Source organism: Sceloporus occidentalis, unplaced genomic scaffold, assembly GCF_023333645.1.
Source record: "Sceloporus occidentalis isolate IW3139 unplaced genomic scaffold, rSceOcc1.0.p SCAF_1, whole genome shotgun sequence".
In the NCBI taxonomy this organism is placed as follows: Eukaryota; Metazoa; Chordata; class Lepidosauria; order Squamata; family Phrynosomatidae; genus Sceloporus; species Sceloporus occidentalis.
This window is the reverse complement of record NW_028316981.1, coordinates 125,583,119-125,606,360: the sequence shown is the minus strand read 5'-3', so window position 1 is coordinate 125,606,360 and position 23,242 is coordinate 125,583,119. Positions and strand designations below refer to the sequence as shown.

General features: G+C 40.2%; 1 protein-coding gene across 4 annotated transcripts in view; it reads left to right on the top strand.

Annotated features, from left to right (window-relative positions):
- LOC149322093 (tubulin-specific chaperone D-like) overlaps nt 1–23,242 on the top strand; it is a 174,061-nt gene that overhangs the window by 124,018 nt on the left and 26,801 nt on the right. For all 4 annotated transcript variants that reach the window (XM_089534330.1, XM_089534340.1, XM_089534350.1 and 1 more), the window contains exons 24-32: nt 757–779; nt 3,662–3,693; nt 5,185–5,247; nt 5,902–5,978; nt 11,409–11,490; nt 13,970–14,088; nt 17,106–17,197; nt 19,599–19,739; nt 22,561–22,644. In XM_089534330.1, the coding sequence (XP_089390456.1) occupies nt 757–779; nt 3,662–3,693; nt 5,185–5,247; nt 5,902–5,978; nt 11,409–11,490; nt 13,970–14,088; nt 17,106–17,197; nt 19,599–19,739; nt 22,561–22,644 (713 nt within the window). The remainder of the gene's footprint in view (nt 1–756; nt 780–3,661; nt 3,694–5,184; nt 5,248–5,901; nt 5,979–11,408; nt 11,491–13,969; nt 14,089–17,105; nt 17,198–19,598; nt 19,740–22,560; nt 22,645–23,242) is intronic.

The following is a 23,242-nucleotide window of genomic DNA, read 5'->3' as shown; positions in this document are numbered from 1 at the left end:
TTCTACACACATGCATATTTTTGAGAATCAGAAACAGATTTCTGTCCATTGTGGTTCTTCTTTTATTTTTCAGTAGTCCATGTGGATCATGGAGGGCTCCAAGAGCATAAAAGTACCCCTCAGGCCCTTCACAGTTGCCCACCCCTGTTATAAATGATAATTACAAATAGCATTTAGCGGTATTTTTCAGATTTTTATGTTATTTTTTTTAACAAGATCCTGAACTGTAAAGGGCACATGATATGTCTGCTTTGGCTTTACCTAGTTATCAGGAGAAGGCAAAACAAACAAAAAAACCCCAATAAAAATAGAAGAAACCAACAGCATTATGCAAGGATTATGTTTCTTCTACTCTTTTCTAGTGTCAAGCAGACTTAAAGCACTCATTCCCATAACAAACAAGCTGAGAAAAAGAAACAAAGATCAGGAATTTTAATGTTCTGATCTTGTACATAGTCACACATTAAAATCTTCCTGTTATAAAACTTTTAGAAATAGCTTTCAGGGAGTAAATATATGAACACTTTGAGTTTGATTTTTCTGGAAATGTATGTGATTCTGCTATATAACAACAATTGTGTGATGTCAGTCTAGTAGGGAAAACAATTCCCTGGGAATGGCAGGAACGGGAAACCCCATATTGTTCAGCCTATCCAGGAGACCATTTGGCCTATCTGTAGCTCATGGCCTGCAGTTTGAGAATCACTGGATTAATTGAAAATTCATGAAAAATCCATTATCACTTTTCTCTTGCAGCTTTCCCGTCGTCAGTTGTATAGGTAAGAGAATTAATGTGAACCAAATACTCTGTTTCTGTTTGAGAATGAGTTTGCTGTGGGGAGAATGAAAGGGATCTTGAAATAACAACAACAGCGACAACAACATTTATTTATAATGCCCTTTCCACCGAAGGGCGGAACATTAAACACATATAATCAAAAATGGATGATAAAACACAACACTATAAAATTATAAAATACTAAATATACTAAAAACAAGAAGATGACATGTCTTCTTTCCTAGCCACCACTCTGGAAGCCCTGGAGGAGGGGGGAGAGGTATTCTGGCATTGGCTGCCCAGGCTAGGGGCCTAGCTGAAGGGCGGAGCCTCCTTTGGCTGGTCCCAGATGGGCAGGTAGTCCTGCAGGATCCAGTTACACTGCCCTGGACATGCAGGGTCTGGGATAAGAGCTGCCAGCCTCTGACTCCTGGGAAGAAGGCCCTGGGGGGACAGAGCAAGTGGTGAGAGAAAGGGCCCCTGCCCAGCATGGAGTGGGGGGCTCTCCTCTGTGAGGCTCCAGGTTGCCATCATCACTGTTACACATACACACACACACACCCCAATAGCTGGAAGAGCTGCTGAACTTTGGCTGGCAGCTTACAGAGGATGTGAAGCTGCCAGAGAGGTTGCAGGTGGCCCAGGCCCTCTCCATCTAGTTCTCCTTCAATGCCTCCTGCTTCTGGGCCACCATCATGTCCAACTTCCCCTGCCACCAGCTGCCACAGCCCTATAGACAATGTGCGATCTGCAGAATCTCAGCTAAAGAGCTGAATTTTCTGCATTCATTTTGAGTATATAGACAGATATAGCTTGATTCGCATGTGAACAGAGCTAACTTGCTTCTTGGGATATGAAGTATGATTGTGTTTGTAAGTACTTGTGGAGCAATCCAGTTTTAGATGTTAGTTGCTGTAATGCATACAAGTAGTGAATACACTACAAATGTTTTTTGTGGGTTTTTCAGGCTATGTGGCCATGTTCTAGGAGAGTTTCTTTCTGACGTTTCGCCAGCATCTGTGGCTGGTATCTTCAGAGAATGCTTGCCTGGAAAGAAGTTGGGTATATATATTGTGTGACCTGGAAAGCAGGAGTGAGTTGCATGTGTATTGTTCTGTTGCTAAGGTGTCCAGGTGTTTGTGGATTTCAATGGCTTCCCTGTGCATCCTGACATGGTAGTGGTTGGCATGACAATTTCAACAGGAAAGAGGAAACCCTTAAAGTAAACAAGGTTTGGCTACCAGTCCAGAAAAATAGCAAGAGGAAGACTCAACAAATGCAAATGAGAAATCTCCCAGGATCAGGGGTTTCCCAGCAGAAAATGACCACTAATCAAGCAGACACTAATCCTCTTCTGTGGATCTTCCCACCCTGAGGCCTGCCGTTAGCAACAGAACAAGACACATGCAAATCACTCCTGCCTTTCCAGGTCACACAGTATATATATACCCAACTCCTTTCCAGGCAAGCATTCTCTGAAGATGCCAGCCACAGATGCTTACGAAACGTCAGGAAGAAATTCTCCTAGAACATGGCCACATAGCCTGAAAAACCCACAAAAACTCTGGATGCTGGCCATGAAAGCCTTCGACATCACACTAAAAATTCATGTATGCAATGAATACACTTGAAAATAACAACTTTCCTTCCAGTATCTCTGTTTGCCACTAGCACTGCTGAGCAGTAGTAGAGTCGGGCACTATGGCAGTTGACTATGAGCCCATGTTCATGTAAAATCATCAGCACCACTTGGTGTGCCAGAAACAGATGACCTAAAGAAGAGGCTCCTATCTTTTAGCTCATGGAATTCTCTCAGACCAGCAAGGGAATTTGGATAACTAATTTTCCAGTTCACGCAACTTGTTTGCAATTTTGGTAGCCTTCTAGAAGTGCTGTTAATCATGAAAATAAAGCATGCCATTATGGTGCCAAATTTTGGTACCACAGTGATGGGGGCTATGGCCCTCAGTCATATTTTAACAAATTGAGGCTAACGTTTTTTCAGAAAGTGTGGAGGCCATCATATGGGCTTTGCTGCATAGATTAGGAAGCATTATGTTGGAACTGATACAATAGTACAGAACAATGGTATTGTCATAGCTACTGCTTTCCACTGAAGATTCATAAATGCTGCCCTAATTAAGATTTTACATGAATCAGAAAGTGAAATGAAGGAAGAGATTGTTCCAGTTTGTGTACAATTCTAATGCTGTGTTTGCATGTCATAGTAAGCATCAGTCCTGGTTTTTTTAAACTATGATATGCCTGAGCAGTATAGCAATACATACATCCCCAGTCTCTCTTCTTTTCATACAAAAAGCCAGAATAAGATGCAATTAAGGGACAGCTTTCCACTACATCTGAACTGCAGACTGTAGTTAATTGCTTCAGAACAAGCCCAAATTCATATTTGAGTCTGACTCTGGATTTTGGCTTGCTAATAATAATAATAATAATAATAATAATAATAATAATAATAGGATTTATTTATATGTCGCCCAATCACTGGGAATCCGGGCGGCTTACAACAGAGGGGATAATAGACGGTTCCCTGCCCTCAGGCTTACAATTTAAAAAGACACGACACAAAAGGAGAAGGGAATGGTGGGATTCACCCAAAATTCTGGGTTCACACATCAAGAAAACCCTTCAGTCTTCATTTGTTTATCTGAAGGGAAGAGCAAAGTGGTAAGGAAGAGGTTGTGTGTGAGTGCACATTCCTTATGCATAGCTTAATTTATTAGGCCAGGATTGTTTAGTATTATGTGCAAATGAAGCTTTGTTGTATTTGCATTATCGGCTCTTGCCAAAGGATATAAATTTGGATTGTTTTTCCTTTTCTGTTTTTCTTCAATTAATAAATATATTGCCTTTGTGTTCTAGGGGTTTGGGTGGAGAACTAATGAGACCAGCTGGTATGTTACATGGAAGTATTTTTGGTCCTATTTTAAGGACATGTATTCATTATATATCATTCTATACTAGTTTGCACCCTTTTATGTCCTTGAGTAATGATATTCTTGTAACAAACATGCTTTGGAAAGAAATGTTGTTTCCCTGAATTTCTTGATGGACCAAGCATGCTGTCAACTTGACTTTCATTTGTACTCAAAGGCATAGCTCTCCTTTAAGATATGTCTTGTCCATTCCACTTGACCTCATTGTCTTCTTCTTCTTCAACAAAGTATATCCACCTCTCCCCCAAAGTAACAATTAGTTAAGTGCATGGCAAAAACACAAACTGGTTCCAAAGTAATGTTCTTTGCTGCCATTTTAACAGCCTTCAGTAAACCAATGTCCCCTTTACATCTGTAGAACAAGGGGTGGTGCCCTGAGCACAGTTCAGTTACTTACTGGCACTTTGAATTGTGTTTGAATATACTGTGCTATGAAAGCTCCCTTCTGTATCCTACAAAGGTGAAGTCTATGTGCTGACAAATTTTCATTTCTTTTCATGCTCTCCCTTTTTAGTCCATAATAGAAACAACTTGGATTGGCTAATCTGTTTTGTGCTCTATTTGGCATGGCTGCGTGTGTGCATGAGTGCGCGCATACACACACAGAGTGGGCACTTGGTATCCTCTGTGTTTTGATTCCAGGATCCCCCACGGATACCAAAATCCATGAATGCTCGAATCTCATTAAATACAGTGGAGTAGTAAAATGTTTTCCCTTATACGAAATGACAAATCAAGGCTTTCTTTTTTGTAATTACTAGTGTTTTGGAATATTTTTCAAACTGTGGATGGTTGAATCAATACATAAAGAATCCATGGACAAGGAGGACTGACTGTATATAAACACACAAGCACAAAGACACACATACCTCACTCTAAAACTTGCTCTCAAGTGCAAGAGCTTATTCCGATCTAGTGAACATTTGAGAACTCCAACTGGAAGAGAATAAAAAAGAAACTCTGTGCAAGTAGGAAATTCTGCACTGACCTTTCAGTTTAATGTTTGACAGCACTATATGCACAACCTTCTAGTGTTTTAATTGTGACCTCTGTGAACCTCTTAGGGCTAAACCCTTTTGTTATTCCTGAGTGAACTCCATTGAATCAGTGGACCTTGACTGTTAATTTATAAAGTTATTCAGGGGTTCTGTTCTAGTTAGGATTAACAATTAGACTTAAGATTTAGTTTGTAAAGCAAGGAAAGTAGTTTGGGCTATATAACTGTGCATGCTTCCCCCAAATGCTTATTTTATGCTGGAATATTTGTTAGAATCGTTGCTCATATTATCTACTCAGTAGTCGTTTTACTATGATTTATCATATTGTGTGTGTTTGAGCTGTCACACTGGGTGTGAATAAAGGTATGCAATCCAAATTGAATTCAGTGTACTATATTGACACAGAATAGTCCTTTGTTGTTTTCACAAATAAGATTTTTCTGTTTTCCAGTTTGCACTTTGATTGAAAAGTTATCACTTTCAAAGGTTCCCTTTAAAGAAGATCCCATAATTGGTATGCTTGGTATTTTAATGCTTAATTTTTTAAATTCTGTCTGTCTTTTATAATGCTTTTGAGTAGCAGCAACCTGCTGATTTTACGTCCCCTTTGTATGATTCAACTCAAAACACTTTCCCCCCTATCAAAACATGATATTGTTGGGGCTGTACAAATTTTGAGGTGCCTGTAAGTGATTTACTACTTTTGCTTGCTACATCCACCATTGGTTTCCTAGTGGTGTAACTGTTTTTGCATTGTTCAGTTTAATTGAAACTTCCTTTCAAAGTAGGGATTGATGGCAGAAATGAAGACACTATAAAGTGATGATAACTGCCAGTAGTTGCATTCCATTTGAATTTCTTGGGTGTCCTGTGTGTAGCTCTGTTATCTATGGGCCATTTGTATGTTGGGAAATGATTGTGGAATCTTTTTTTATAACTTGATAGTGAACAAATACTGAAATTTAGAATTGTCAGTTTGAAAAAAAATAACACTTAATCTGAAAAAAATGATATTTTAAAAAGATAAACAGATGTGCACTTAAATGTGTAAATATAGAAATAATTTTATGAACAAAAATTAAAATATATTAATCCATTAAAAAGTAATGTAATGGTTAAAATAGAAAATGCACATGTTGATTGTCAGATGTGCTTTCTTTCTTTCCAGATGGCTGGCAATGGCTAATAAATGACAGCTTACAAAGTCTCCATCTTGTTTCAAGCAATGCAAGGCAACAAATAAAAGTACAGTTAGTTAATTTCTATTAATGTGTGTTTTTATTGGAAAGGAAGGGTACCGTATCTATGTCATATTTTGCCGTTTACTCTCAAAATATTTTTTAATTGCTTGATTTCTTACAGAGAGCAGAATAGGTAAAATGTTAGGTTTTTGTTTCGTTTTGTTTTTGCAATGAAATGATGTTTTCATAAATGCATTGTGGGGGTTTATGCCTACATCTCAGTATAGTTTTCTGAGGTCAAACATAGGCCCAAAGCACACTGCAGAAATAATCCAGTTTGAGACCACTTTAACTGCCCTGTCTCAATGCTAGGCAATCCTGGGAATTGTACTGTAGTTTATTGTGGCACCAGAGCTCTCAATTTACAAGTCTAAATGTCTCACAAAGCTACAGTTCCCATAATTCAATAGCATTGAGCCAGGGCAGTTAAAGAAGTCTCAAACTGGATTATTTCTGCAGTGTGGTTTGGACTTTAAAAAGTACTCTAGTTATGAGTGTGATCCAAAGGTATAGTCAAGTCTCTTAGGTGTACAGCTTTACTGATGGGAACTTTCTGTACGTGTACTGTACCTTTTGGCACTGAAACCCCCTTGGGCTGGGTGTATACTTGGCCTCCTCGTCTGACTCCGTGAGTACAGCAGGTTCCTCAGGGTCCCATCTGAAGTTAACTCCAAGACTGCCACAGTTGAAGGGTCTGGTCTAGCATCTCCAGGAGTGCTGGGACTACGGGAATCAAGGGGGCTCATGGAAAGCTCAACATTAGATTCAACCTCTGAGAATGAAATGGAATCTGACATGACAGAGGTAAACAGTGTACTCCCCACAAGGATCTCTCTTGGAACTACTACTTTTTAAAATTGACCTGGAGTTAGGGGTGAACAGTGAGCTGAAGATACCAAAGTGGATAAAGCAAATAGGGACAGCAAATTACTCCAAAAGAAAATCTCCAAAGTGGGCAAATGTGCATTAAAATTGCAAGTGTTTTGCAAGTGTGAATTGTTCACCGTAGCCAAATGTAAAACGGTGCACATTAGGGCAAAAAATACTAATTTAACACACTAATGGGGCTTGTTCTGTTTGTAACTGATGAAGGAAGACACTATGGAATTGTAGTGAATAGTTTCATTAAAATGTTGACCCAGGTGAGTTACAGACCGCCGCTTGCTCCGTGTGGGAGCCGCAGCAGCCACACCGCGCGGCTCCCGCACGGACCCAAAAAGAAGCTCCAAAATGGAGCTTCTTTAAGTGGCGCCTCTATGACGTCGCGAGGCGCCAGGGGAGGACTTGCGACGTCATAGACGCCACGACATGTGCGGACGCACAGCCTCCAATACGTAAATATGGTGGCGGCCGTGTGGAACGCCCGCTGCCATATTGTACGTACAGAATACGTACTAGGGTTAGGGGGGTGCAGAAGCACCGCCCCTTCCTAACCCTAGTACATATTCATTACGTACTAAATGGCGGTGTGAAACCTGCCCCAATCTTCCGTTGCTGGGAAAAAGTCACACAATCCTGAAGATAATTGGAACTGAAAATAAAACTGCCAACACCTTAATGTCTTTATATTGAGGTGGGAGTAATGTGTCCCTCCAGATGTTTGATTACAGCTTCCAGCATCCTTCACAGTTAGTTATGATGACTAGGGCTGTTGAAAATGGAAGTTCAACAACTTTTGAGGGCTCACATGATTTACATAAATCTGTGATGTTACTATGTACAGTTGTATTCACTGCACCTCTGAGAAGCCTTCTCACACGGTACAGTTATAATGGTATGATTCCATTTTAATTACCATGGCTTCATCCTTTGGAATCCTGGACTGGTAGTTTAGGGAGGGGCATTTGGGATATTCAGCCAGAATGCTCTTCTACTGCCTCACTGAACTACAAACCCCAGGATTTTGTAGGATGCAGCCATTGGCAGTTAAAATGAAATCATGTACTGTAATCATATAGTGTTAAAGGAATCATAGAAGCCAAGAGATAGAAGGGACCTCATGGGCCATGGAGTCCAACCCCCTGCTCAATGCATGATTTCCAGCTGAAACATCCCAACAGCTAGCAGTAGAGCCTCTTTTTGAAGAGGTCAGAGAAGTAGATCTCACAATCTCTCTAGGCAATTGGTTTCATTTCTGAACCACTCATGCTGTCAAGAATGTAACAGAATATTTTAAAGTTAGAAAAGGTGCAGGAAAGGGGAAAACAAAATGATCAGGAGCAACAATTTTGTCAATTCTGTTAGGACAAAAAGGAAAGGGGCATGATAGAGGTACATAAAATTATACATGGAGTGAAGAAAGTAGATATGTGGAGTATTTTACCCTCTCGGTAGTAGAACATTGTGTCATCAAACCTAATTGGAGGAAGATACAGAACAGAACAGGAAGTGATTCTTTACACACTGCTTAATCAAAAACATGGCATCTGCTACTACAGCTGTTCTTTAAAGGGAACCAGGAAAAAGTATCTCTAAGAGGACAAGGTTGTTAATAGTCACGCCAACTAGGTATTAACTTTCAGTGTTGGTGGCAGTTTGCCTCTGTATGTCAGTTGCTGAGCAATACAAACAAGCAGGTGCTGTTGTGCTCATGCTCTGCTTAAGAGATTCTCATTGAGTCATTGGGTTGAACTGCAATGGGAAGAAAATGCTGGACTGAATAAGACATTGGTCCAATCCAGCATCACTCTTATATATTTGATTACCTTGAGTTCTTGAACAGGTCTTCAGTGATTTTGCATTATTTGCTGTGTTGATAAAAAAAATGATGGGTGCTCAGTTAAAACATGGAGAAAAAATGGTGGTGACGAATACATTTCTTCAGTTTCCATGCCCTATTGAATACGTCAGTTGAATTTTGATGTTAAATACAAATTTATGAGGTTCATCTGGTTACTTCATGCACACTTCAGTGGATGCTTCAAACCCATACTTTGCAAGTTGGCATTGGTTCAGCAAGAAGCTTAGTAAAGTCACTTTTTTTAGAGCTGAACGCTAATAAGACTACAAAGTGCAACACTCCCTGATTGTCATTTTTTAAAAAAGGTATTATTGCATATTGCAGAATACAAGACTCCTTCTCATGTCCGTACATGACATGGGCAGAATACTTCATAGGTCTAAAGAGCATTTTGGCATATATGGTAGGTGGATAGAAATGGAGTATACAGTATTTGTGAAAGGACAGGGAGCTGTCATGATAGATATGAAATAATTTTATACCCCAATGAATAAATCAATATAACTTAAATAGAACAGTCATTGAAAACTATTCAAATGTTCTAGTTCTTGAATTCTGCCAAAGAGGCCTATGATGGAGAGACTATAGCAAATCTTATTAAATAAAGCAGGTTCTTAAACCATGAGAATTGTAGCTAAAATTTTTGAATATTTGATATTCAGTCGATATTTCCTGTAAATTTACTTCTTGGTGATAAATCAATTCTTCCCAAGAAGTCTGGATATTTTAGCCCAGATTTATCTGGTGGTAGCAGCCTATAATATACTTGTAGAGCTAAAAAATGTACTAAGTATGCAATGACAATAGAATTTCATCCCTTGTTCTAACTATATAGCACTCTGTTTTTTCAAATGCTGCTCCAAAGGGTTTCTCAACCACCCTGAGCAAGCTTTTAGGATACTTGGGAGGTGAGGGTACTACATTAGAGAGGAGAGACTAATGATTCTGGCAGAAGCAGTGGGATCCAATGGATGGTCACTTTTGGAGCTTGGGCATTGTCTGTTGAGTATAAAATAGTTTTCCTCAGTTCAATAAATACGGCCACTGGTTTCACTTACATATGTGGGAGTGATGAATAGTACCAATAAGTTCTACAGCAGGGGTAGGCAACCTTTTTGAGCCGGGGGCCGGGTTGCTGTCCCTCAGGCAACTGGGGGGCCGAAGCCGGGGGTGGAGCTTCAACCCTCTGGGGCGGGGCCACGTGCCGGGGGGTGGAGCTTCCACCCTCCGGGGCGGGGCCGCGTGCCGGGGGTGGAGCTTCCACCCTCCAGGGGCGGGGCCGTGCGCCAGGGGCGGAGCTTCCACCCTCCAGGGACCAGGCCTTCCCATCTTTGCTGGCCCCTGACGGGGCCCCAGGCCCCGTCAGAGACTGGCAAAAAACCTGGTGGGGGCTGCCAGCACTGGAGGGCCCCCTGGAGGGCCCCAGCGACGGCACCGGGCCTCCCAGAGGCCCCCTGCCACTGTCGGAGCCGTCATGGAGGGCCCCAGCGACGGCAAAGGGCCCCCCAGAGGCCCCCTGCCATCGTCAGAGCCCTCCTGGAGGGCCCCAGCAACGGCAAAAGGCCTCCCAGAGGCCCCCTACCGCCGTCTGAGCCCTCCTGGAGGGCCCCAGCGACGGCAGCGGGCCTCCTAGAGGCCCGCCGCCGCTGCCACCGTGGCTTTTCGCCGCTCTGGGCAGCAAAATGGTGGCAAAGTCTCACGCGACCTTCCCCGCCATTTTGGGTGAAAAAATGGCGGTGAAGTCTCACGTGACCTCGGGGAAGGTCGCGTGAGATTTCGCCGCCATTTTGCCGCCCAAAATGGCGGCGCCCAGAGCGGCGAAAAGCCGTGATGGGCGGTGGCGGCGGCAGCAGCGGCAACAGCAGCCAGGGGCTGGTCGGCAGGCCTCCGCGGGCCGCATCCGTCCCACGGGCCGGAGGTTGCCGACCCCTGTTCTACAGCTTGTATCAAGTATGATATATATTTGGGAAGCTGCCATATCCCAACCTAATGAGTCCTGCCCATAATACCACATGCTCCCATGTGCTGTTCTGTGTAGGATCATCATATGTGTATGGATTTTTGCTTAAAATCTGCCTCTGTTATGGTCATAGCTTTGAAAGTAGTATGGGAGGTATTATGTACACATTACATCTATCTGTGTGCAAAACTATCTTTCTTTGTAATAAGTTGAATAAGTATCAAAGAAGTGCTATTTTGTTTGGGCCCTTAGCTTAAATCTACTAAAATTAAATTACATTAAATCTATTTTTATAAGTCTGGTGTAAATGCAGTGATATCAAGAGTTTAAAAAATATTCATCAGCAGATTTTTGTTTGTGTTATTCTCAAATCTGATACCAAATTGATAGTACAGCCAGGGTGGTTAGTAATTAGGCCTGTTTGTAGTTTCTAAAGTGAAACAATTGACTAGTGTAGGCAATTTTAAGAATCATATGAATGTTCAGTACACATGATTCTTACAACTCTTTGTAGCACATTGTTCTAAGATGTTTGGAAGGTTCTTTTCAAGATTAATGGGTTACTTGATGACACATGGTGTTTGTGTGAATCCAGCCCTAAGTACATGCCAGAACAAGCCTTAGGGATTATCTGTTGGGTTTTTCTACAACTGAACTGTTTGCTCCTTTAGGGTGGCAATTTGAAAGGGTGAGATTTTTATGTTTTTCAAATTTTGCTTTTGTCTTTGCCTTAGGAATCAGCAGTCTCTGCTTTAGCTGCTTTGTGTAATGAATATTATTGCACTGGAGAGGGAAGTGCAAATCCAGCTCAACAAGGTAATGATTCACAAGGTTTGTCTCTTGTCTTCATTAAGGGATAACTTATGATGACCTTGCTAGCTAGAAAAATTCCAGCAAAAGCAAAACTAGCCTAAATTAAATAACACCTTGCTGGTTAGCAGCTTCTCAGGACCCAGCCCTGTTATGTAGGCTATTAAGAAGCATTTAATTGGAGATGGCTACTTAATGTACATTGCCTGTTCCTTCTGGAGAAATGCCTTGGAGAAATGAAAGAATTCTTATTTGCACATGTATGGGACAATGTTGTTTGTAATGTCTCTAGTAAATCTCCCATTGCCACTTGAATTAATTGCTTTTCTTCCACATCTTTAAACTCTACAATGCAAAGATGCAACTTTAATAGCAATACAGAATGATTTGCTGTAGCAGCTAAGAGATCTCATTATAAACAGATTTAATAATAGTATAGGAACAGAATAAAAGGATGGCAGATGGCAGATACAGAACCCAGCAGATGTCAGCATTTTGATGACTTATAGCCACATCTCTTGGAGCATTTAATGTAGTGTGGTCCATGTGAGTTGATCCCCCCCCCCCCCCCCCGAAATAGAAAACAGGAATTAAAAGTGGGTGGGGTGAAAACTAGAAAAAATGAAAGCTTAGTTAGAATGGGATTGCAAGGTGGATGGAGCCTCCCAGCCAATTTCCTTTAATTTGGATTTACATTGTCTCTTCCCACCAAGGAATAAAGACCTATACCTCCTCAGCAAGCAGATACCAAAAAATCCCAAAACAACAACAATAATAACAAACAAAAATACACTTAGTTCTGGTATGCAGTCAGAATTGATAGTCAAGCTACAGAGGTTGATCATTTGGGACTTGACCATAGACTGAAGACCTAGTTTACACTTCCACGCTGAAGGCATTACAAGTGAAGATTATAATTCTGTTTCTCTCTTCTGTTTAATGATAATTTTCTATATGCTTTTCTGCTTCCTCTTGCCTGCAGTTTCACTTTTGTTTTTACTTAATCTATTTCAGTGGTTTTCTCCCCCTCCCAACATTTCTTTCAGCTTGTAGCCATTAATTATGTTAAATTAATACTGTGTAGACTTTGGGCACCATACCGCAGTTTCATGTTTACATTCCCAAGAGTGCCTGCTATGTTATAGTCCCATAGCCATTGTTGGATATTTTTGAAATATAACTTTTGATTGCTTTTCTGCCACTTCTTCATTGTGTACCAAGTGCTAAAAATTTATTTGAAATTAAAATAGATGCTGTTGCAGTTTATTGTCTTTGCTGTTAATGCACACAACATATAGGCAGGAATGGGATAGGGATGCTTGAAGAATTAACTCCTTGAAAGTTCTGATCCAAGGGTCATTAGAAGCTGCTCTCAGACAGACTAAAGACACAATACTTGTGATTTTGTTGTTGCGGAAGTTCTTTTAATCAAAATAGGTGGCCCTTTGTGTTTCTAGTGGACTAACAGCCTTATCAGATGTCAAAAGTAACCTGACATGCAGTGAGAGCGAAGGGGCTTTCTCCTCACCTAACTGCATGCTGTCGCAGATCTTCTTCCCAGTGGGGATGGTCATAAAAACATGTCTTTTGTTGTGTTGGAAAAATCCATTTGGCAAAGGGCATGCTTTTATGACAGTCTCCCTCTGGAAGGAGAATGGAAGTGCTGTGGTGTCATGTGGAGAGGTTAGCAGAAAGGCTCTTCTCTCTCACTGTATGTTGGCTTATTTTTGACATACGATAAGGCTCTAACTCTGTCTTCTCCTTTTCTATTGTTTTGTTTCATCTCTGTCCTTCTCTGCTGTTGTTTTGGGGCCTCATTTTTAAAGGCTTTTATCTTTTTGTTGGAGAACTAGTTTTCTGATGTAGTCATACTATTTAAGTTATGCTCAACACTGAAAATTAGAGAGAATATTTCTGATTTACTTGGCTTTGTTTTTTAATATCATACAAAACTTTAATTACAAATACTGTTATATTTCTGTTTCATTGAACCAAACTATACATAAAGTATTGTAACCAATTCTTTGGTTCTCTTTCAAAAAGAAGATAGCATAAAGTACTCAGAGGCAAAAACATTTAAATTTGTGTAAGTGCCCAGAAATCATTTGGGTAGCAGAATTCACATTTTTAAAGAAGTTTTTCTTCAACAGTCAGTGGATTTATATCCTTTAATGCTTTTAAACACATTCTGCAATACAGTTGCCAAAGGATGCCACACAAAAGAAAAATAGACCAATGCAATCATGTTTGAGTATGTTGTGCTGCTTTATTAATAAAACATTGCTATAGTAAATATTTTGAATAACTAAGAGTAGAATCATTGTATAAAGAATATTTTCACCACTTTGAAGTCAACATTTTTCACTGCCTTTGGAAATATTTTATGCTAATACAAATGTTTTAGAGCTGCATAGCAATCACCTATCTTCCTTGTCCTCTTCTGTTGAGTTCCAATTAACAAACGATGACTGTTGTGTTTTTCTAGATGAACTGGTGAAGCAATACATTTCAGGCCTGCAAAGCCATGAGGAAATGATTCGGTGTGGCTTTTCTCTAGCCTTGGGTGCTCTTCCTAAGTTGCTTCTAAAAGGCAAATTCCAGGAGGTAAGATAGAATGCAGGTGTTAGATGGAACGTTAACACTTTTCTAAATGTTTAAATGAATGTTTCTGAATTAAATTTCTGATTAATTAAATATATATTTGTTCTGTCAGTGTTTTATAATAAAATATCTGTATTTTTATTTGCATAAAACACATAAGATTAGCAATCTTTGACTTGTCAGAAGACATTCACATCTTTCTCAGGATAACTGTAGGCATGCTTACACATGCCTGGCTTGTGGGTAGAAACATAGAGGAAAATAGCAAATCATTATCACCTGGTTGATGAGAGGATTGGTTTTCCCTGGTAATGTATTGTCCTCCATTAACTCTGGAATATCCAGTGCTGAATTACACAGGGATGTATGTAGTTTCCTTCTGTGGTAAGGGAAGCTGAAAACTTTTTCAGTATGTGATTTCTTATGGATAACTGCATAGTCACATTTATGAGATGCATCAGCAGAAGGTCAAAGAGAAAATCGTCAAGTAGGAAAGTATAGTAAAGTCAGCTGTTCATATCTACGGATTCTTTATCCACAGATTCAACCATCCACAGCTTGAAAATATTCCAAAAATATAAATTCCAAAAAGCAAACCTTCTTTTTACATTTCATATAAGGGACACCATTTTACTGTGTCATTGTATTTAATGGGACTTGAGCGTCCCTGGATTTTGGTATCCACAGGGGTCCTGAAACCAAACCTTAGTGGAAACCAGGGGCCCACTGTAACTGCAACTATCAAGTATAACTGGCCATGTATAGATACAACTTTTGAAAGAGGTATGCTGTGGGAAAGTAGCAGCTGAATGAAAAGAGACAGTTTTTCCATCTTTTCTTATAGACATATTATCCTTACTGGGGATATGTAGGCTATAATCCGTTTACTGACTTACATTGGCATAACCCCAGTTATACCAAGGCATCTTACAACAGTTAAACATAGCTATAAATGCACAACATACAAAAATTTTACATAAAATGTAAACTATGTGGTCATGCAGACAGGCCAGAGGCTGCTCCCACCCTAGTCGGTGTGGGACCATGGTGACTGCATGGTACTGATCTCAATCCAGGCTGCCGCTGCAGTGCTCAACAGGACACCAGCAAAGAGTGGACTTTCCCGCTGTTTTAGCAGCTAGTTTTCCCAGCCGGGTGCACTCTCCACGCAGCTTCCAGCTGTCCTAGGGGTGTGTATTATCTGCACACCCCACCCCCAAAGAAGTCAGAAGCTGCACTTTCCTGCCTGTCTGTTTCAGGCCTATGAAATAATTAAAATCTACCAACCAACCAACAAACAAAACATTAAAAATAAAGCAACAAATCCAGCACATTATGCAAGGTCCATTACCCTTCCTAAGAAATCAGTCCTCAAATGTATATCGAAACAAAAAGGTCTTCACCTACTTGTCAAAAGATAGCAAGGAGAATGGTAGTTTAGTCTCACTAGGAAAGGCATCCCAGAGTTTGGGAGCAATCACTGAGAAGGCTATCTCTCATATTCTCAGCAGATGGATCTGTAAGGGTGTTGGGACAGAGAGAAGAGCCTCCCCATAATGTATCAAAACATGAGCAGGTTCATAAGAGAGAATATAATCCTTCAAGTAACCTGGACCTCAGCCATATAGGGTTTTTATAGTAGTAGTAGTAGTAATGATGATGTTGATACAATGCCTCCCCCTCCCCCAGATGCTCAGTGGCAGCCATAAAACACTTAGCCACTGCTTTGCCTTCCAATACACAGTGATTGGCCAGTGGATATTCCATGCTGCTATTCAGCTGCCATTGTGCAGCTGATTTAAAAAGATCAGCTTTCACACTACAGACATCCAGCAAAGATAGGGGCAGTACAGATGGACGGCTTTGTGCTGCCCGTCTTTACCCTGTGTCTGTGCTGCAGCATCCCCTAGAGGGGCTTCTTTTCTGCGACATCGGAAGCAGGAAGGGGCACTGCCATGATGCCACTTCCTGCTAGCGATGTTTGGTTGCTGTATGGCAGCAGCGGCATCATGGCGGCCCCCGTATTGATGGGAGGCCGCCATGATGCTGCTGCCATCACGTGCTAGGGTTACGGAGCATGCGGATGCTGTGCACTCTGGAACCCTAGTATCGGTGGTGCCATGCCGCTTTTGGCCGGTGTGTACTGGGCCATATTCTGGTGGAACTTAACACTCCACCAGCATCTAATAAGGTCTGGGTCAAAACAGTATTCCTTCCACATTTGCTGTGAAAGTGGAAAAATTGTAAATAAAAAGCACTATTTTTTTTACCTGAAAGAACACCTACCTAGGAATCTCTAGGTCTTCCAGTTCAACTCTATGGTCAACATCTACTGAAGTTAAGCATAGAATTGTGCTGGAAAGACCTATAGATGTCTAGAGAAGTGTTCTCTCTAGGTCCTTCAGGACAACCTCTGGTGAAAATTGGCCACAAGAGTCATGCTGGAGGAGCTAAAGATTGCAAGAGAGAACAAATTAATCAAATCCACAAATTTCAATAGCACAAAGGTGGAGGGCTGACTGTAGTAGAACAGTACAAAGATGTTTGTATTAGATAACTTGGCATGCTAACCTCTCACACAGATAGATGATAAATGTAGGCTGGAACTGGATGCTTGTTAATAAAACCAGACTTTTAATACAGCATTTGTGTGCAGCTTATGGAGTATTTATTCCCTCACATCTACCATTTTTACTCTGCAACCTGGTCCTCCCAGCAACTATACCTTCTGTTGTTTTCCTGCCCAAAGATATCATCACAAAAAAACCTTAATATAGAGCAAAGAATATACACCCCGTTCTGGAACCCCTTGTGTAAGGGAAAATCCACGTATGCTCACGCCCCATAGGAAACTATGGAGTGCGTGCACATGGCGGTGGTGTGGCGCATGCACCATGGGCACACACACCATTGTTTATATTGTCAGGTGGCTTCCGCATAAGCAGGAAGCCGCATATAGCGTGCCTGCGTATGGTGCGGGTGCACTGTAATGCAAAACATTTTTTTCTGTTTTCTTCCAGGTTTTAGAAGGTTTGAAGAGAGTCACTTCAATTTCCCCTGAAACTGTGAGCTTTGCTGAATCCAGAAGAGATGGATTAAAAGCTATTGCAAAGTATGCTGTACAGTTTGTTTTACGTGTGCCTTCATTTTATTTATTTCTTCACTGTCAAATTTAAAAGCACGGCCTATCAAAAAAGAGATACCGTATATACTTGACTATAAGTCGACCCCATGTATAAGTCGAGGGCAGGTTTTGGGGCCAAAATTATGGATTTTGATATGACCCATGGATAAGTCATGGGTAAAATTTAGGGGCATGTAACAAAGGATGTAAAGGATGATACAAAGGAAAATGATACCAGAGAACTTAGAAAATTCTGGTATGCATAACTGTTTGTGTTCATCCTATAGGCTGAATGGGTGAGAGAGTAGAGGGGATCCATGCTTCTTTTTGGTGCTCCCAGGATGGACTAAGCTCATGCCTTTTACCACTCTAATCATTGAAAGGGGATGGCTCCGTGTGTGTGTGTGTGTTAAAGTACAGTAAGTACACTGACCTGTGGATAAGTCAACCCAGGGTTTTAGGGTCAATTTTTTGTCTATAATTTCTAGACTTATACATGAGTACATACAATATGTTCATTTTCTTTTTAAGGCTCCATCCAGTGGTGTTTTTTATATGGTACATACAATGCAATGATTGCAATTCTGAAATAAGACCATGGTGCTTTTAAGTTTAGCTGATTTTTTCTCTCCATAATGTTCATTGTACAGTGAGAGAATATTTTTAATTCTTCTGAGATCTTTATGAAGTGGTATTAGTCTTTATTTATTTTATTAGCAGAGTTTGTATATTGCATTTGTATAGTGATAGAACTCTTAGTGGCATCATTTTGCATTTATTTGTGTAAACGTGTGCTGTTGAAGTTGCATGCCTGTATTTTATTTATTTATTTTTTAATTTTCACAAGGTTATTATCCTGTTCAGGTGCCAGGGGACTTTCCTGCATAGTTTCCTTAGTATTATTATTTTTTAACTAATTTCCCCCATCCTTTACCTGTATAATTATATGTGTCTTTATAAGGAGTGCAAAGCAGGGGTGTATTGTAACTAGTAACACACTGTTGAATTTCTGCTTATTGACAAATGCCAGTAAGTTTTGTATGGATTAAACAACATATTAATTGGTGTAATGCACAAGAGAGGTCTGCAGCATAGCAGGCCATATGCCACTTGGCACATGTGAAGACACACCCAACTAAAGGTGGTGGCAGGTTTGGGTGTACAATGCCGGTACCCTGGTGAAATCAAACTCTTTTACCCAAAAAGGCTCTGAAGCTGAATGCAAAGTTCAAAAAAGGGTGAAGTTTAATGTAAAGAACAAAAATAAAGAGTTTTCTCCTCCCCAGCTCTAAATAACTTGAAATAAAAGATACTTTACAGACTTTCAGCAATCTTCAGGGTGTCATCTTTCTGGGTCTGATCTTGGTTTGATCTCCTCTCTCAATGGAGCTGGTGCAGGGTCTTTCAGCTCCTGAATTCTTTGACTTGATGTAGGTAACTAATTTTGCTGACTTGTTTCTGGTAACTAAATTGGCTAACTAGTTCCTGGTAACTGAATGGCTAACGTGTAAGAAAGGCCCTTTCCGGTTGTCTTGGCCTGTTTGCCACGAAAAGACAGCTTTGCCAGCTCACAGCAAAGACTGCCTCAAACTAAAAGCCTCCAGCTGAAACAGAGCATGCTGGGAAGGGGCAAACCAAACCTGGGAAAATGCAGGGGATCCTACAGCTCCTCCCACAACTAATACAATGAACATTTCCTACACTAAAACATACCATGGCCTGAACCAATATGAAAGGAAATGTAGGGGGAGATTCAAACAGTCCTGGCTGGACATCACAGCACATTTAGCATAACAATGGATCTGTGCAGAATCTTGAACCATCAACTTTGGGCCCAGAAACTTTAATCTCTGCAGAACCCCTGGCAGCTTGCAAGCAGAATAAAAGCTTGATGGCCAAAGGATGTGCTAATATGATGCAAAGGGCCAGTACACTGTCACCTTTCTGGGTAAAGTGACTATCTCTGACTTGATTCCTTAATCTGAGCAAATTGTCGTATGGCACCAAGCTGAGCTGCACGTAGACTGACTTCATATTTAATTCCCAGTTGAATCCTGTGCTTGTCTCCAGGACTAATAGCTATGACAGGATCTTGGCTACAGGAACATGAAATCAATTGGTATCTCTCCCTCTTTAATCACTAGTTAATTCTACAGTTCAGGTGTAGAATTAGAATTCACTGGGCTCAATCACTTTTTGTTCTGCTGTTTTTGTAATAGCCTCAGTAGAAGATGCTTTTTCTATCCATTTTGACTTATCAACTATAATAGTGAATCATTCATGAAAGTGTTAAGCAGAGTTTGGTTTTTTTGTTAGTGAATCTTAAACTGTGCTATGATTCTACAGACATATTGGTCATTTTGTGTATATGTATTTGTTCTTTCTCCAGAGTTTGCTTAACAGTTGGCGCGAAAAGAGAAGGGTCACCAACTGAATATGTGTGCAAAAATAATATTGCACAGATATACGACATGTTGCTGAATGGACTGAATGACTACACCACAGACAGTCGTGGTGATGTTGGAGCATGGTACAGTACTTCATCTTCATAGATTAAGTCACACTTTAGGTTGTGAAGCAAAAAGAGAATAGGGTTCAGAAGAAGCACCCAGTAAAAATTACAAGAAACAGTGTTTCACTAGCACATTTCACAACAGAAGCACCTAAAGATGATGCAGTTCAGCTTTGCCAAAACAAGGACTTAGGGGAAAGCAAGTTAAGCAGTAAAGTTGATGAAAAATTAAATCATATCTGTATTAAGTGGTTTACAACCCAGCTACCAGTTCTTGTAATTTTTCCATTATAAATTGTATATTAATAAGCATTTATTATATTTTAGCCTACTAAATAGCAGTGGTATTCTGGGTGGATCACAGAAAACTAAAAGAATACACTTATTTAAAATGTCGTAAAATAAAAAACAAACAGCATGGGAAGATGGAAACTTCTTTTAAGTTGCTGACATACCAGTGTAAAACTTTATTAAATTCCGTTTTTTTAAAAAAATAGTATCTCTTTTTGATATAAACAGTTTTAAGTGTCTTGACCTTTTATTCCTTACTGTAGTTTTGATTCTAAACTTTCATTAGTTACACCTCAGTCCCAAAAGAGAGCGCTTGCTTTGCAATTCCATTTTGATGACAGAACAGCAGAGGGTGCAATTGTATCATTAGATGGAGTATCTGTTGTAATCTCTTATGAAGAGGCCTTGATGCCTATTAAAGAACACATGAGGGGTTAACTGTCTCTACTGTTTCTACAAACCCTAAGGCAGGGATTGGGAAACCTGTGGCTTTGCAGGTATGATTGGACTGCCATTAACCCCAGCCAGCAGAGCCAGTGGTTAGAAAAGATGGAAGTTGCAGTCCAACTGCATCTGGAGGGCCACATTTCCCCTCTGCACACTGAGAAAGAAGGGAGGAAAGAAAATCTATGAATGTATGCAGAAACTTAAACCAAAGCCTTCACCACTAACTAGCCCAATGGATTTAGGTCTCAGAGTTGTGAAATCAAGGGATGAAATTTGTTTGCTCCAGTTTTTACCCACAAATCCAGAAGAAGCCACCGTGATAGCCTTAGGGCTTAGGGGCAGAAAGCAATATTTTTCCAGGTTTATCTTCAAGCCTGTAAAAGGGCATAATGATACCCATTCTTAGATGTTAAGCAGGCAAACTTTGCAGTCCCCTTGCTCATCAGTTGATGAATTTGCTGTAGTTGGTGATGGTAGTAGAGGTCATCATAGCAGTGATTGAAAATAGTTATCTAGAGTCCAAAACCACAATTCAGATAATTATCTAAATTTATTTCATTAAGGACACTAATAGTTGTTCTGTTTGTTCTGCTTTGTTTGTATCCTGCTGTTCATGGGACCCGATGCAGCTTACAACAAGCTTATAAATGAGATACAGCTAAAAACCTGATGATATAAAGGTTAAGAAAAATAAGCTACCATATTAATTTAAAACAGCGTAAAATTGTTTAAGAACATACAGTAAGGATAAAAGCACATGGTTCATAAAGACACTCTGCAAGAATATAATAACACAAAAAAGTTGGAACTGGAGAGCCATCTCCATCTGGCTGGTGGCTTTTTAGAATTTTTTTTACTTAATACGTCTTTTTTAGGGAGGGGCATTGTGCCTATCCAAAAGGTATAGGAAAGAATTGCATTTGTAAATGTGAATTTTTTTTTTTAAAGATTCGTGGGAAAGCTAACCAACTGTACTTTCCATATGCAAACTTAACATTCCTTTTGACAGGTTGTTTGCTGGGACTTGTCCAAACTGTCTGCAGGTGTTAAATATGAATACTTTAATAGTAACATGAAAAGAGGAAAAAGTATCGTCTGATGAATGTTCACCTAACTGCTATGATAGAGTTTTATATTTTACCACAGTTGTCTGATTTTGATCAAAGTACTGGTCCACTGCTTTTAAAAGTTCACATTCTTTCACCTTTTTTTGACCTTTGAACAGAAGTACAAAGTGCTTTCTGCCTTGGTGAGATGCATGTAGATCTTTTCAAAGTGAATAATGTAACTGTCTTGGAAAGGAACATGTTGCTGTGACGGCTCTTGTGTAACAACATTTCAGAGAAAGTGCTCACCAGATCCTTTTTTCCCAGCATGTTTGTGAAATCATTCTTGCAGTCTGTGTCTTTCAGCAACTTGGACAGTTAACATTAACTTTTTCACTGTTAATAAAACTAGTTGGAATTGCTTTTTAACACTTCATCAAAGCACAGGACTAATTCCCGCTATATACTAGGCATCACCACCATTGTCTATTACTCTAGAGATCAGGGTTCGATTACCCGCTCAAGCATAATAATACTGGGTGACCTTGGGCAAGACAACACTCATCTTCAGAGGACAGCAATGGCACCCCCCAATACACTTGCCAAGAAGACCCTATGATAGATTTCGTTGCCATAAGTCAAAAATAGTATGTAGACACACAACAACAAGGCCATATTTGTGAGACTGGCATGAAGGGGAGAGTCTAGTATCATGCTTGAGTGATCACCGTGAGAGATCCATCTGTTCCAAAAGCCTTATGTTGTGGTTGTGCTGAAAACAGTAGAAACATCCAGACAGTGCCAGGGGGAAATACCAAAAGCTAGAGAGGTATTAAATAGGGCAACCAGTGACAGGGAACAAGTTTTCAATGTTCCAGAATGTATGTGTTCTCCTGACTAGGATGTGCTTGCGATAGCAGTGTCACGTGTGCATGCATACACATATATACACAGAGGTATTGTGTTCAGATCAGAGATGTACTGTGACTCTAGCTTATCTGCATGAGTCTCCAAGTTAACAATGGCAACTTGCTTTGTATCCTTATTTTTAACAGGGTGAGAGAAGCTGCTATGACGAGTTTAAAAGAAGTGACGCTGTTGCTAACACAGACTGAGCCAGAGTTAATTGACGCTGACGTGTATGTAGTTTACAAACAGTTTATGTGTGCTTGCCATATGGTTAGGTAATCATCCATTTCTTGGCGGGGAGGGGGGAATCCTCCATAGTACCTGTTACTGATGGGATTCAGTTGTCGTCATCACTACTGTTAGGAAAATATCTCAACCAGAATTTATCATCATTTGCTTCTGTTTGTGAGCAGAAGAAATGTAGATGATAGTTTCTGTTTATCACTGCCTTGTTAAATAGAATCTATAACATTTTTCACGTGTAAAAATACTGAATTTCTTTTATTTATGTACATAATTATTTGGAAACGTTACAAGCCAACTCTCTGAATGCTCAAAGTATAATGATCATTATAGTGAATACAGAATATAATTTTTAAAATGTAAAATATTTTTTATAATAGCTAGAAAAGGTTTTTTTAAAAAAGAGAATCAAAACTGGGAGCTAGTGAGTGGAGCTTTTCTGCATGGCATGTAGAAAGGCCTCGTGTTTCTTCTTGGAAGGTAGGAGAGAAAAACACAAGAATCTCTAACCACCTCCAGCAAATCATTTCCCAGTCTTTGCACAGCTGTTCTAACTTCCTTTGTTGAAGGAATTCTTAGTGGGCC